Source organism: Coenobita brevimanus, chromosome 117 (genome assembly GCF_032717465.1).
Source record: "Coenobita brevimanus isolate Jiangsu-jjx chromosome 117, ASM3271746v2, whole genome shotgun sequence".
Classification (NCBI taxonomy): Eukaryota; Metazoa; Arthropoda; class Malacostraca; order Decapoda; family Coenobitidae; genus Coenobita; species Coenobita brevimanus.
This window is the reverse complement of record NC_137070.1, coordinates 8071751-8087212: the sequence shown is the minus strand read 5'-3', so window position 1 is coordinate 8087212 and position 15462 is coordinate 8071751. Positions and strand designations below refer to the sequence as shown.

The 15462-nt window shown below is 52.2% G+C and overlaps 3 protein-coding genes across 3 annotated transcripts; 1 reads left to right on the top strand and 2 right to left on the bottom strand.

The window, feature by feature from the left end:
- Positions 1-280: 280 nt before the first annotated feature.
- LOC145418958 (histone H4-like) lies at positions 281-592 on the bottom strand. The gene has a single exon (XM_080287210.1). The coding sequence runs from the start codon at positions 590-592 to the stop codon at positions 281-283; it is 312 nt and encodes a 103-aa protein (XP_080143336.1).
- Positions 593-7915: 7323 nt separating this feature from the next.
- Positions 7916-8326, top strand: LOC145418955 (histone H3-like). The gene has a single exon (XM_080287207.1). It carries the CDS (start codon positions 7916-7918, stop codon positions 8324-8326), a length of 411 nt encoding a protein of 136 aa, XP_080143333.1.
- Positions 8327-13269: 4943 nt separating this feature from the next.
- LOC145419005 (histone H4) lies at positions 13270-13581 on the bottom strand. The gene has a single exon (XM_080287255.1). The coding sequence runs from the start codon at positions 13579-13581 to the stop codon at positions 13270-13272; it is 312 nt and encodes a 103-aa protein (XP_080143381.1).
- Positions 13582-15462: the final 1881 nt, after the last annotated feature.

The following is a 15462-nucleotide window of genomic DNA, read 5'->3' as shown; positions in this document are numbered from 1 at the left end:
AGGTTTGGTATTGTTCAGTTAGGGTTGGTTATGTTAGGTGTGGTAAGAGTTGGTTGGGTTGCATTACATGTCTTCCTATCCGTTACATAAAAAAAAAAAAAAAAAAAAAAAAGGTGCTAGCTAACCTGCTCAACGTCTGCATTTACTTATATTACTATGCCTTCATTCATTCTCTTTCACAGAAATTAGGTGTGGATCTCTAAAAGAGGTCCGGGGGTTGTTGTTGTGTGCTTTGCCGTGGCCCGGTGGAGTAGTGCCATGGAGTTATGCACGCACCCTCTTAACCGCCGAAGCCGTAAAGGGTGCGCCCTTGTCTCTTCAGGGCGTACACCACGTCCATCGCGGTCACGGTCTTGCGCTTGGCGTGCTCAGTGTAGGTGACAGCATCGCGAATCACGTTCTCGAGGAACACCTTGAGAACACCGCGGGTCTCCTCGTAGATCAGGCCCGAGATACGCTTCACGCCGCCACGACGAGCCAGGCGACGGATGGCAGGCTTGGTGATGCCCTGGATGTTGTCACGAAGCACCTTGCGGTGTCGCTTGGTGCCTCCCTTGCCCAGACTCTTGCCACCTTTGCCTCGACCAGTCATAGTGTCTACAGCTGCTGCTCAGACCCAGTAGTAGTGAGTGTCTGCTCCGCTCCCAGCACCAACAATGATGACGACCCCGCTGTTGTTGTTGTTTGGATATTTGCCCCACCAAATATGGTGGGGACACGGGCAAACAAGAGAGCTCGTCAGAGGTGCGCATGAGGCGCTAACCTTGAATTAACGAGGGGAGGGTAGTCCCTGACCGTTTGGAGTAGAATATGGAGGGGAGCACGGGCGACAATGCCAGCAGCATCCATAGAGTCATCTCCAGACCGTGCCAGTGCTGTGTCAGGTTGAGGCCTAAGCATGGTAGTGGCAGGGCAGTGAAGCAGATAGTGAATGAGCGGCTCCATAGAACTAGCTAGACAGTGGGCACACGGTTCTGGCTCTGCGCCCATAATCTGCCTGTAGCCAGGGAACCCCAGACACAAGCGCCTGAGCCGCACTAGAAGATAATTAGGTGTACTCGGAGGAGGTGACAGCAGGGAATAGGACGTGGCTGTGGCATACCAGGTAGCCGAGCGAGAGCCCTCCATTACCCAAAGCCGATGATCCTCTATGGATTGCCTGCCAATTGCAGCATTTAGAGTGCAGATGAGGTGCGATGGGCCGGGGCGCAGTGGAAATGTTATATCAGGGAGAGAGCAAGCTGCCCATGCTGCACCATCCGCAAGCTCATCACCGCGGATACCAACATGTCCAGGGAGCCAGTGGAGGATGATATTAACACCCCTGCGGACAAGAAGGGATGCAAATGTATAGATGGCCGTGAGAAGAAAGATATTGTCCCGAAGGGAAAAGGAGCGGAGTCTGTGCAGGGAGGAAAGAGAGTCAGTATGAATAATGACTCGGTGGCGATGATGGTGATGGGCGTGTCGCAAGGCACCCAAGATGGCAGCAAGCTCTGCTTGGAAAGCTGAGACACCCTGGGAGAGTCGCCAAGACTCTACCAGTTGGCCAGTAACAAAGGCCACCCCAGCAGAGCCATCAGATGAAACTGAGCCATCAGTGAAGTAGACGGCCCAGTCCGGTAAGGCTAGAGTCGCTACTCGGCTTAGACCCTCCTGACGGAGGAGTGCAGGAAAGGATGAACGAGGTTTAGCCTCCGAGGGACCAAAAAAGTGAAAAAGCGGGGGATCTCATGGTGGTGGTTCCACGTATCCCGGAAAAGGGGAGTCAGGATCCTGACAGAGGCTCTCTGCAGCTCCCAACCCATGAACAATGGCAGCTTTATTGCGGGCCCAGTCACGCTGAGGGGCCTGTGCAGGTGGTCGACACATGAGCCTTTTTAAGAGTGCTGAGACAGGCAGGTGGGGCCGGCACTGCACCAGCTGTAGAGTGATGAGCACCACTCGTAGCGCAATACGACGTGCCAGAGATGGCAAGCCACCCTCCATTCGCAGATTGACAACCCGGGTCCAACGTGGAGCACCCAGCATGACACAGAGGGGATCGTTCTGGATGACCTCCAGAGATCGAGACACTGGTGGAGTGAGGCCAGTCAGACAGATGGCGCTGTAGTCCACCAGAGATCGGATGGCGTGAATATAAAAGTCCGGAGGACAGAAAATGATGCCCCCAAACTCTGCCTGGAGAGATATCTAAGAGCAGCCATTCGGGTGGAAGCACGTTCCCTCAGATACCGAACGTGACACGCAAAAGTGAGACCCCCATCTAGCCAGACCCCCAGATACTGGTGGACGGTGACCAGGGAGAGCTGATGACCTCCAAGCAGCAGTGGAAAGTCGGGGGGGCGGAGGCCAAAAGGCAGACACTTCGTCTTGGCGAAATTAATCTTTAGGCCTAGGTCGGTGCACTTGGCATGCAGCCAAGAAAGGGCTAAGTCCGCCTGTGTGTAGCAGTCTCTCCTCGTAAAGACGAGGGCCAGATCGTCAGCATAGCAAAGGAGAGTTATGCCAGGCCCATATTCCACAGTTAGGAGCTCCTCCATCAGGACTTTGAAGAGGAGAGGGCTCAAAACGCTTCCCTGGGGGGTGCCATTAGGATGAGGATGAAAAGGGGAGAGGTGCCCCTGAAAGCGGACCCCAGCAGTGCGGTCACTGAAAAAGTCCCGGACCCAGGATATGAGCCTGCCCCCTACTCCCCTGGCCGTAAGAGCCGCGAAGATAACAGTGGGGTTTGCCAGTTCAAAGGCCTTGTCGAGGAAGATGGCCATCCCCCGTCCGCCCCTCAGCTCCCCAAAGAATGATGCAAGGCAGTGGGTGGCACTCCTGCCTGGATGATAGGCATAAATCCTTGGGTGCAGCAGTCCCAGCCGCCAAGCAAGACGAGCCCGCACAACCCTCTCAGCTGTCTTAGCAATGCAACTGAGCAGGGAGATGGGGCACATGGCAATGGGATCGCGAGGCTTCGGAATCGGGTGGATGACCGCCATCTTCCACGACCTCGGTAGACGCCCCTCAGACCACGAGAGGTTGAGCAGATCAAGAAGCCGATCTTTCCCACAATCTCCAGCATGTGTTAACAGAGAGTAGGTTAGCCCGTCGAGCCCCGGAGCAGTGTCTCCTCTGTGCTGCAGCGCTTTATGCAGTTCCCCGCTGGTGAAGGGAACATCGGCGGGGTCAGGCCTTTCACAGGCAGTTTGAATTGCTGCAAGACGAGAGGTAGACAACTGCTCCTGCTTGTCTCTAACGAACTGTGGAAGATTGTGGGAAGCAGAGCGATCCGCGAAGTGTTGAGCGAGACGGCTTGCTTCAGCGGCTGGGTCAGGGTGAGAGGGAGGACCGGGGGGACGTGGATCAGAGATAGACCGGATTCTCCTCCACATCTCCCTGAGAGTGGAGTGAGAGTCTAAGGTCCTGCACCATCTGATCCACGCCTCCTTCAGCCGGCGTTTTTCTGACACGACGTGTTGCGTGACAGCAGCAAGGTGTCGGCGGTGTGGGGATGTGCGCCGCCGCCGGTATTGCTTTCGTGCAGCGTTGAGTCTGTGGTTAAGTTCCTTGACCCTGTCGCAGTAGATTCAGCCGTCTCAGTAACGCTTCTCGGAACGTCGCTGTTGCGGGATGGATATGGAGGCGGCTTTTACAAAAGCACTGGCAACTTGATCTGCACTATCCTCGAGGTCCAGGACAGGAGGGGAGGCCTAAAAAATGGTGGATAAGGCCCTGGCAAAGGCAGCCCAGTCAGCTTTGCTGAGGTCCCATCTCGGTGGGGGACGTGGGGGCGGGGGGAGGGTGTGAGTGGCAGCCTGATCTGTATGGCAAAGTGACCACTGGCTAGGCGCAGGTGGAGCGACCATTGCGCCGGGCCAGCAAGTGGGGTGGAGATGAATGACAGATCCAGGCGTCCTCCCCGAATGTGGGTGGGTTTTTGAATGTTGTTTATTAAGGAGACACCTTCCATCTCCTTGAGAATGAGAGAGATGTGCCGTCCTGCCTCATTAGATGGAAGGGGCGATGCAAGAATGTCGTGATGGGCATTAAAGTGGCCCCCGATAAAGACAGAACGGGAGGCAGCGTGAGAGAACACCTCCCCCACATCAAGAGTGCCCCCCTGGCTTTTGTAGACATTGTACACAGTTAGTGAGGAGGATGCCAGGTGTAACACAACACCTTGCACCTCTACACCTGGTCCACAAAAGGGCAGGGGGTCACAAACAGTTTGGGGGACGTGATCTTGGACGAGAATGGCACATCCTCGTGTGACTCCACGTTCGTAGGGGAGGAGATGGGAGGTGTATCCAGGTAGCCGAAAGGAGGAACTGTCTGGGAGTAAGGTCTCCTGCAGGAGGAAGACGTGGGGCTGATCCCTGGCGACTGCCCCCTGCAGGAGGGGGAGCTTGTGTCTGATGCCCAAACAGTTCCACTGTATTAAGTGGATGTCTGCAGGGTTTGCTTGTAGGTCATGGGGGGCAGGGGGCTGTCGCCCGAGAGGGAGACCGGGGCCTCGACCACCATGTCGACTGCCACTGGTGCCGGCGCTTCCTCTGATGGGAGAGGTGGGAGACAAGGCTCCTGAGCCCTCTGGGATGAGGTAGCGGTGTGTCGAGGCCGTGCCCTCCGTCTCGGGCGAGCCGCCCTGCGCGGTGGGGGGTTGGTAGTCTCTGGAGGGGGTGCAGGCTGAGGTGTGCCGCTTCGCTTCTTTTCGATGGCCAGCTTGATGATGCCATCGATTGCGGCTGAGACAGGGGCTGTGGAGCATGTTATTCCCAGGCATTGGCTGATCCCCACAACTAAGGCCTCGGCCATCTGTTTCCCAATGGAGTGGAGCTCCACGAGGGTGACTACAGGCTCCTGCTGAATGGGGGCCTGGGAGGGACTGTGAGTGGCCCCGGCTGATGGGTGCTGCGGTGGCGAGGCTGGACAATGTACCTCTGCAGTCGTGACGACCTGGGTGAGAGCAGGTGGTGGGGGGACTGCTGTCGTGGTGCATAGCGGTGGGCTCGGCGTGGTAGGCAGCAGAGGGAATTCTGCCTCGCTGGTGGCTGGACTTTTTCCGTGGGGCGGCGCTGTTGGCCCCAAACGAAGGTACCTGGAGGGGCTGGAGTCAGGCTGATGGCCTGCTGCTCCTGTACCCAAGCCAGTTGCTGTTAGCGGCCATTCAGTACTCTCCTCGTTCTGGCTGGGCAGCTGGGGTGCCAGGCATGGTGCGATCCTGAGCAGTTGAGGCATCGGGAAGTTACAGGCTGTTTTGTTTTCAGCCTTGCCAGGCACTGCTCAGTGTCGTGGCTGGAGCTGCAAATGCCGCATACTGGGGGGCGGTGGCAGTTGGCCCTGTGGTGTCCGTATCTTTGGCACCTGTAACAACGGAGCGGCTCTGGCGTGAAGAGGCACAGGTGGAATTCGCCCCAGTTCCCTAGATCGAGGGAAGGCATTAGCGGGCCCCTCATAGTGATTGTGACCTGAAGGGTGTCTTCCCGCGTGCGCCGATTTTGGCAGCGCTTGGCCTCCTCCACTAGGGGGTGCTGTAGGAGGATTCCCACCGGCATACGCATGGGGTAGCCCAAAACAGTGGCCTTGGTGAGCTGTTCGCCCCTTTGCAGCTCTACAATCTTCAGAGGTGGGGCCTCGTTCTCCGCCAATGCCCTCAGTCGCAGGTAGGTCTCCTCGTCCGGGGGATGAGGACGCAGCTGTCGTCGCGGCCGTAGTGGTTTGTGACGGCTAGTCCCTTTAGGTGGTTTTCCAGGGCTTGGACCGCGCCGTAGCTGGTCGTGAATCCCGGTTGGACTGGGACACGAAAGGCTGGGAAGTTGGAAGGGGGTGGTGGAGGAGGCCAGACTGAGACCGAGGGGCGTGGCGCAGAAGGGGGCCTCTGAGGAGCTGAGGGGCATGGTGCAGGTGGTGGCTGCTGGGGAGCAGTCATGCGGCTGGCCGGGATTCGTTTGTTTCCCTGTGTCGCTCGTGATTTTTTGCGCGACACGAGGGTCCAGCCCTCTTCATCATGAGAGTTAACAGTAGTGGTGGCAGCAGGGGCAGGCGGGGTGCCTGTGGGGGCAGTTTCCCTGGCAGCAGTGGTGGCCTCTGTGGCGCTGTCGCGTGCTTGAACACTCGGCTGGGCCTTGGCAGTAGGCTGTGGTGCACTTGCAGAGGGGGGGCAAGGCGGTCGCTTGTGAGTGCTGGAGGGGCTGCGAGTTACTTGGGGAGAAGCCTGGGAGCCTGAAGAGGTGGGAGCTGGGGCAGGCGTGATCCCATCCATGGTTTCGTGAATCCGCGCGATCTTAGCTCGCTTGGACGAGGACGTGGTGGGAGCAGCATACCATGGGTGTGCTGCAGGTCCGTTAGGCCTTGGAGTGGGGGGGTCCCGGAGGAGGATGAGGAGGAGCTACTGGAGGAGAGTTTACGCTCTCGCTTCTCCCCGGTAGTGGGCTTGGTAGGGGGTGGCCTCGAGGGCAGGGAGGGGGGGGGCGGGCAGGCCCCTTGGGCCTGGAGGTGCATGCCACCTTCATGGCATATACACCAGGCAGTGCAGAAAACGTAAAGGCAACTCAAGACACACACACACACAAAAAGTGATAATTGATTTACTACAATATGCGCTCAATTCGTCTGTTGGGTTGACAAAACAAGTCAACTCAACAGTAAACAGATGAGCAGAATTGAAGCAAATTAATTATGTAGGAATTTAATTTGATCTCAACCTGAGCAAATATATCAGTGTGAACTAATTTGTTAAATAAATCAGAACACCTGGACAGACCTACGCAGGAGAAAGTAAATTAAATAAGAACACAACGGTAATGCTATTTAGTTTAGAAAAACTAGGTTAGGGGAGTCACGGAACTAATTTGCAATACAAACTAATTCCTCAGACAAACCCAACGAGTTAGTGTAACCTAAATATAAGACTGGGCAAAGAGAAGCCAAGAGCACAATACTAAAGTGATATTTAGTTTAGTAGAACTATGCTGGGGCAGCCACAGAACTAACTTGCAATGCAAATTAATTCCTCAGAAAGCCACAGCAAGTTGAAGTAAACTAAATATAAGGCGGAAAAAAAAAAAAAAAAAAAAAGGCCGAGAAAAAACCCTACGGTGACAGGGGGGGGGGTTCCCCGTCCTCTAAAGGACGTCGAGGGAAGACCCGTCACTGTCCCGTGAGGGACTTTCCTAACCCTAGCCCTAACAGAGAATGCCGCCCTCACCGCCTCCTATAACCAGGCCCTAAAGGCCCCCCTTCATGGAAATGCCCTGCGGCACTCCTTTAGGGTTCGGCGTCGTACTACGGTGAGGGACACTAACGGCAGAGAGAGAAAAAAAAAAAACGCAAGAACGAAAACTCCCTAGAGCAAGAGCAGGGCTCTTTAAAAAAGCAGGGAGAAACGCTGTGCAGTAGAGAGAGAACACACAGCTCTAGCAGCACCGGCAAGACCGATCACAGCTCCAGTGTCGAGCAGTGGTGATGAAGGAAGCAAGCCTCCAAGACACCACCAAAAACAGGACCGTGGAGATAGAAACAGGCACAAGGCTAGAGCTGGAGAGCTGGGAGACACATGTTGACAGCACGACTGTAGCAGCGCCAGTGACGACCCCGCTCGCCAACCATCCTTATATAACCCAGTGTCGGTCGTGCAAGTACGAACCTTATCCATCTAACCTTGATTTCAGGCCTAGGCCCCACCCCAGCTCCCAGGAGGCCAATCCTAGAGAGGTGTCGTAGCCAGGTCACGCCACAGGGCATGCCAAATTTTGCAAGCAAACCAGGAATTGCATCGAAAAAGCATAAACAGTAAATCACCGCCATGTACATCACACCCCGACCATTCACACGCCGCCAGTCCTGAGACAGGCGGCATAAAAAGGCCGCTGCCAGGCGCGGCGCGCCAACACTCTCGCTATTCTCGCTCGCTCAGTCACGCTCAGCCATGGCTCGTACCAAGCAGACTGCACCCAAGTCCACTGGGGGCAAGGCCCCTCGCAAGCAGCTGGCCACCAAGGCCGCTTGCAAGTCCGCCCCTGCCACCGGCGGCGTCAAGAAACCCCATCGTTACAGGCCTGGCACTGTGGCCCTGCGTGAGATCCGCCGCTACCAGAAGAGCACTGAGCTGCTTATAAGGAAGCTGCCATTCCAGCGTCTCCTCCGTGAGATTGCCCAGGACTTCAAGACTGACCTGCGCTTCCAGTCCTCTGCCATCATGGCTCTGCAGGAGGCGTCTGATGCCTATTTGGTCGGTCTCTTTGAGGACACCAACCTGTGTGCCATCCACGCCAAGCGTGTAACAATCATGCCCAAGGACATCCAGCTGGCCCGCCGCATCCGTGGCGAGCACGCCTAAGGCGAGAGGCCCCTCACCTCGATCGAAAGAAATCTCTGCCCTTTTCACGGTTAGATTTCAGGGGCATCTCTCCCCTTTTTCTCATCATGAAAATGGCACCCCTCAGGGAAGTGTCTTAAGCCCGCTCTTGTTTAACATCTTGATGGAGGGGCTTTTAACCATTGACTGTGGGCCTGGCATAACACTACTGTGCTATGCAGACGACCTAGCCCTCATTTTTACACGCAGGGACTGTTTTTCGCAGGCTTATTCTGCCCTCTCCTGCCTGCATGAAAAATGCAATGAGCTAGGGCTCAAAATAAATCTCACGAAGACTAAATGTCTGCCCTTTGGCCTCCGTCCTCCTGACTTCCCGGTGCTGCTCGGAGGCCACCAGCTCACCGTGGTCATTTCGCACCAGTATCTGGGGGTCTGGTTTGACGGGGGCCTCACCTTTGGCAGCCACGTCCGATATCTGAGGGAGCGTGCCTTAACTCGCATGGCTGCCCTCCGATACCTTTCACGACGGAGTCTGGGGGCATCATATGCAGTCCTCCGCACTTTTTACATCCACGCGATCCGCTCTCTTGTGGACTACGGAGCAATCTGCTTGTCTGGCCTCACACCGCCAATCTCCAGATCACTGGAAGTCATCCAGAATGATGCTCTACGAATCATGCTGGGTGCTCCACGTTGGACCCGGATCACTAACTTACGGATGGAGAGTGGTTTGCCGTCGCTGGCGCACCGAATAGCACTACGAGTGACGCTTATCACTCACCAGTTAGTGCAGCGCCGACCAGAACTGCCAGTCTCTGCCCTGCTCCTACGACTACTACGACGACCACCTGAGCCGCTCCCCCAACGCGACTGGGCCCGAACCACAGCGGCTCTTATCCACAACCTGGAAGTCGCGCCTTGTCTCTGCCAAGGCCCTGATTCCCCATTTCCTGGGTTTCAACACCCACCGCCATGGAGGCCACCTCCATTCCACATTCTTACTCCAACGGAGGCAAAACCTCGCTCCTCTATCCCTGCCATCCTGCGACAAGAGGGTCTCAGTCAGGTGGCTGCTCTGCACTCCCCGGGCTCGGCCACTTACTTTACAGATGGGTCGGTCCACCCTGATGGCTCTGCTGGGTCTGCTTTCGTCCTTGGAAGGACAGTTGAATCATGGCGCCTCTCCCCTGGTGTATCTGCATTTCAGGCAGAGCTCGCGGCAATTCTGGGTGCGTTGCGACATGCTCACCATCATCATTACCAATGCATCGTTGTTCATACAGACTCCCTTTCTTCTCTGCAGAGGTTGCGCTCATTCTCACTGCAAGACAATATCTTTCTCATAACGGCCATCCATACATTTGCAACCCTCCTTGTCCAGAGAGGAGCCACTATCACTCTTCATTGGCTCCCAGGACATGTGGGGATCACTGGGAACGAAACAGCTGATGTCGCTGCACGCTCTGCCTGCTCTCTGCCAGAGATCACGTTCCCACTTCTCCCCGGCCCATCACATGTCCGTCGCACTTTGACTGCAAAAATAGGTAGGCTGTCTCGGGAGGAGCACCAGCTTTGCGTCGCTGAAGGTTCCACATCTGCGACTTGGTATGTCACAGCCACATCATACTCTCCTTTGGTGCCTCCCCCAGGCCTGCCAAACTATCTTTTAGTGCGACTTAGAAGATTACGAATGGGATTCCCATGCTATAAGCAGATTAAAAATGCGGCAACAGATCCGTGTGCTCATTGCTTAGAGAGGTCGGATACGCCTCTCATCCATTACATACTTCACTGCCCTGCCACAGCTCATCTCAGATCCCGTCATGCAGCTGGCTTTGCCCAATCAGCCAACGATTATACTGACGCTGCTGGCATTGTGGCCAGAACACCTTTTAAAATTTTACTACAAACAGTTAGGGACTACCCCCCTCCTCGTTAAATACAGCTTGTGCGCTACATGTGCACCACTGACGGGCTCACTGTTTGCCCGTGTCTCAGCACTGCTGAGACGAATATCCAAACAACAACAACAACGGCGGGTGACACTCGCAGTCCACCTCTCGCCGAGGCAACACCTCCACCGCTGTTCCCGGCGGGACCAGCTCTCTACAGCAGCCGTACCAGCCGAGGGACGGGCCTGTCCTTCCATCATAGGGAGTGCCCTGGTCGGTCCATCAGGAGATCGAGGCTCCTCCGCCCTTTATACCCGGTGTACGACCCTCTCTCCATCACCATCAGGACCGGGGTTGTGCCCTTTTGACCACCAGGACCGGGCCTACCCTCCACGCTTCCACCTTCTGCTGTGGAGAGCTGGAGTGAGTCAGATGGGGGTTGAGGGCAGAGTTCGGGACTTTCGACCTGAGCTTCGGCGCCCTATCCACCGGCGCCGTTTTGTCCATCGCTCTCTCGTCCCTCTCTGCCCTCTGTTAACATCGGAGATTCCGGCCGCGAACCACCACCGAGACGTTTGGGGCTTTCCACCTGAGCATGCCGGCACCCTCTCCATCGGCGCCGTCCTGTCTACCGCTCTCCCCCTCGCCTCCTTGATCATCGGGTTGCCTCTACCATCGCTTTGTTCCCTTCCTCTGCCGCCCTTGCCCTGTCTGCCAGTCTTCGTCCCTGCTATGCTCCATTTTGGAGCCATATTTGCCTATCTCCCTGACGGGCTCTTTTGTTTACCCGTTCCCCACCATGCTGTGGGGAGAATATCCCACAAACAAAGGCGGGTGACGCATTAGTCTTCTCCTGAAGGTCTTCCTACTCCAGTGACGACGAAGACGATACTACTACCATGTCCGGACGTGGCAAGGGAGGCAAGGTGAAGGGAAAGTCCAAGTCCCGATCTAGCAGGGCTGGGCTCCAGTTCCCCGTCGGCAGGATCCACCGTCTCCTTCGTAAAGGCAATTACGCCGAGCGTGTGGGTGCTGGTGCCCCCGTCTACTTGGCTGCAGTCATGGAGTACCTAGCAGCTGAAGTGCTTGAGCTGGCTGGCAACGCAGCCTGTGACAAGAAGAAGACTCGTATCATTCCCCGTCACCTGCAGTTGGCTATCCGCAATGACGAGGAGCTCAACAAGCTCCTCTCTGGCGTCACCATCGCCCAGGGAGGTGTCCTGCCTAACATCCAGGCTGTGCTGCTCCCCAAGAAGACGGAGAAGAAGTAAACACTTCCAAGAAATCCTTCTTCTTCTTCACCTCCATCGGCTTCTTTAGGAGCCACATTCGTTTCTTGAGAGAGAATAGACTTTGCCCAACATCATCATCTTTGTGTATGGATGAATGTGTTGGTATACTGTAATGTATGTGTCTGTCTGTATGTATGTGCGTATAATGTGGTATGTGTTGAATGCTGGCATATGTCTGTGGCTATATTTATTTACGTTCGGTTGCATGTAAGAAGGTACTGACATCAGTGAAGGTCGATTAATAATAATAATAATAATAATAATAATAATAATATTCCCATTACTACATAGCGTCTTGTCCCGTTCCCAACTGCACCTACATAATAATACTGTACTGTATAATTATGCCTCCTAAATAACTGCCTGGCCGGGTGGATGAATGAAAACATAGGTGATGATCATGGCTATTCTCCCACCATCGAAGGAATGGACAAAGTCGTTCAGTGACAGAGGATATGGTGATGTATTCAACAGTATATATATATATATATATATATATATATATATATATATATATATATATTATCCGTCTGGTGACGACCATGGTGGATTTAACACCCCCAAATAAGAGGAATAATTAAGAAAATACTATTCATTCATTTCTCTCGTCATTAGGAGTAGTATTACAACAACTAGTTCCTATAAAATCAAAAACCACAATCTATCTATTCATCCATCCATTCATTCATCATCATCATCATCATCATCATCATCATCAATATTAATAATAATAATAATAATCATCATCATCATCATCAACAGCAGCAGCAGCAGCAGCAGCAGCCATCGAACTGCTAGCTCCGGTGTAGGCCTGCTTAGTGAAGCTGTTGGGAGGCGAGTGTCAGCCACCTTGTCGACCACCTCTTCTATGTAATGCACTAGTGGTCGTGCAAGTACCAACCGGATCCATTTAAATTTGATTTCAGGCCTCAGCGGTTGTATGGCGGTTGATGCAATGCTTGTACGATGGGTGATTGGTGGGTTTTGGCACTTAGAGAAAACGGCCGTGACAGCGACAAATTCAAGGGATAACTTGTTCATATGCAGACATTCTGTCTGTCTAACACTTAGGCATTCATATCATGCACTGTGTGGGTGGTGCCTCACTGACGTGACTGACTGTGTCTTCTGTTCTCTAGGTGCATCCTTCAAGTTTGCTGCTCGTGCATATGAAGGCAGAAATACCTTGGAATAGTGGGATTTGCCTTCACGATTTATGGAGGCGACTCCCGGAGCACAGCAGAGGAGATGCTCTCGCAACAGGATGGAAATTGCCCTGGTAGGTATGGAGAAAGCTTTCCTGAAATGGGGGGGGGGAGATCAGAGGGACAGAGAAAGCAATGGCCCAGCAAAATAAGTGATAATGTATATGTATGCAGACGTCCATTAAAATTAGAAGATGTAGAGGCAAAATTGACAGTTGCCTAACCCCCCCTTTTTTTTTTTTTTTAAACTGCCAGAGAGAGAGAGAGAGAGAGAGAGGGAGGTTTGGTATGGTTCAGTTAGGTTAGGGTTGGTTATGTTAGGTGTGGTAAAGAGTTGGTTGGGTTGCATTACATGTCTTCCTATCCGTTACCTTAAAAAAAAAAAAAAAAAAAAAAAAAGTGCTAGCTAACCTGCTCAACGTCTGCATTTACTTATACTACTATGCCTTCATTCATTCTCTTTCACAGAAATTAGGTGTGGACCTCTAAAAGAGGTTCGGTGGTGGTTGTTGTTGTTGTTGTGTGCTTTGCCGTGGCCAGGTGGAATAGTGCCATGCAGTTATGCACGCACCCTCTTAACCGCCGAAGCCGTAAAGGGTGCGCCCTTGTCGCTTCAGGGCGTACACCACGTCCATCGCGGTCACGGTCTTGCGCTTGGCGTGCTCAGTGTAGGTGACAGCATCGCGAATCACGTTCTCGAGGAACACCTTGAGAACACCGCGGGTCTCCTCGTAGATCAGGCCCGAGATACGCTTCACGCCACCACGACGAGCCAGACGACGGATGGCAGGCTTGGTGATGCCCTGGATGTTGTCACGAAGCACCTTGCGGTGTCGCTTGGCGCCTCCCTTGCCCAGACCCTTGCCGCCTTTGCCTCGACCAGTCATAGTGTCTACAGCTGCTGCTCAGACCCAGTAGTAGTGAGTGTCCACTCCGCTCCCAGCACCAACAATGATGACGACCCCGCGTTCGTTCGTTCGTTCGTTTTAAGATTTCCTCCACCTATAGTGGAGGCCGGGCCATACATTAGCCCGGTCGGTGGAGTTAGGCTTTGGTGTGAATGGGGAAGACAGGCCGTGTGAACAGCGCGGACGTGCCGCCCTGTACACAGTCTGTTTCTTCGGCTTTATAAAAAAAAAAAATAAATAGATAAAAAAAATAAAATAAAAAAATAAAAAAATAAAAATAAGTAAATATAGATACAAACATATGTATATATATTGTTACGGAACAGAGAAAGATAATGTACACTTTAAGTGAGAATGCTAAAAATCACTACTGTCCCGTAAAGTTCCAGGTCCAAAACAAAAGAGTTAGGTAAAATTACAAGTTAAAGTTTAATGCTCAAACTAACAACAAAACATTCAGGACTCATAAGGATAATGTAATGGCAAATAAACAGGTTAAATATATGGTTAACTGCAATAGCCTCTATTAACACGAAATTAGCAAGAGTAAATTTATCTAAGTCAGCCCTGATAAAATGAGATACCAGATAATACTCAGTGAATGCCAGATAAATTATTACAGATACAAACTATTATCAAAAATAACTGACAAAGAACCCTACATAAATTACAAACTTCACTAGGCCTACAAATTAAACTTATGCTATACAGTACAAGAACAAAATGCAACAACGGTTATACTCAGATTACACACAGCTGCTAGATGTTTGGAGATTTCTTGAGCACTCACAATAATAATATCTGTACAGGGGAGGACAGAGATGTGAACAAAATGAGGAGCAGATCTAAGTGGCAATGATGCAGAGACTGAGCTCATTATATAGGGGCCAGCAGAGCTTGATACAACTTGTAATAAGGACGCGCAAATGAAGCGATGGGGACAAACGGTCGACAATCCTGCACTGAATAACAGAAAGGACGACTTACTCTACTATAACGGTAGAAGGGGGGGACTGAGGCAGAACACGCTGGTGATCAAACATGCAGCATACTGTGCGTTAAAATTACACAAAGGATGATGAAATCATTGGCTATGTAACACCTCCCCACAAAGAAAAAGAAATTTACAAAGGAAATTTCTTATTACTCTAAAACAATCTGTCTAAAGTCTAGATAAGCAATCTGCAATAACATTTTCTTTCCCCTTGACATGTTGTATGTCTAATGAATACTCCTGAAGAAGTAGACTCCATCTTGTCAATCTCTGATTTTTATCTTTAAACTTACTAAGGAATTTCAGTGGGTTATGATCGGTATAAATGACTATGGGGTCAAAACCAGAACACAAATAAAATGAAAAATGCTGTAAACCCAAAATCAAGGCCAAAAGCTCTTTCTCAATAGTTGAGTAGTTCTTTTGAGGTGGAGTGAACTTCTTACTGTAATAAGATACAGGATGTTCAATACCCTGATCATCCTCTTGCAGCAAAACAGCCCCAGCTCCTGTATCACTTGCATCAACAGCCATCTTAAAAGGCTTAGCAAAATTTGGAGTAGCGAGCACTGGCTGACTTAATAGAATAGCTTTAAGTTTGTTGAAAGAGGATTCACAGTTATCGGTCCAGACGAATTCAACTCCCTTTTTCAGTAGGTCTGTAAGTGGTGATACAAGAATAGAAAAGTTAAGAACAAATCTCCGGTAATAACCTACCATTCCCAAAAATCTTTGTAGCTCTTTCCTACTTTTAGGTCTGGGAAGATCACTTATAACCTGAACCTTAGCTCCTGGTGGTGCAACATGTCCATCACCAATTACATACCCAAGGTACTGAACTTCAGCTTGACCAAACTCACACTTTG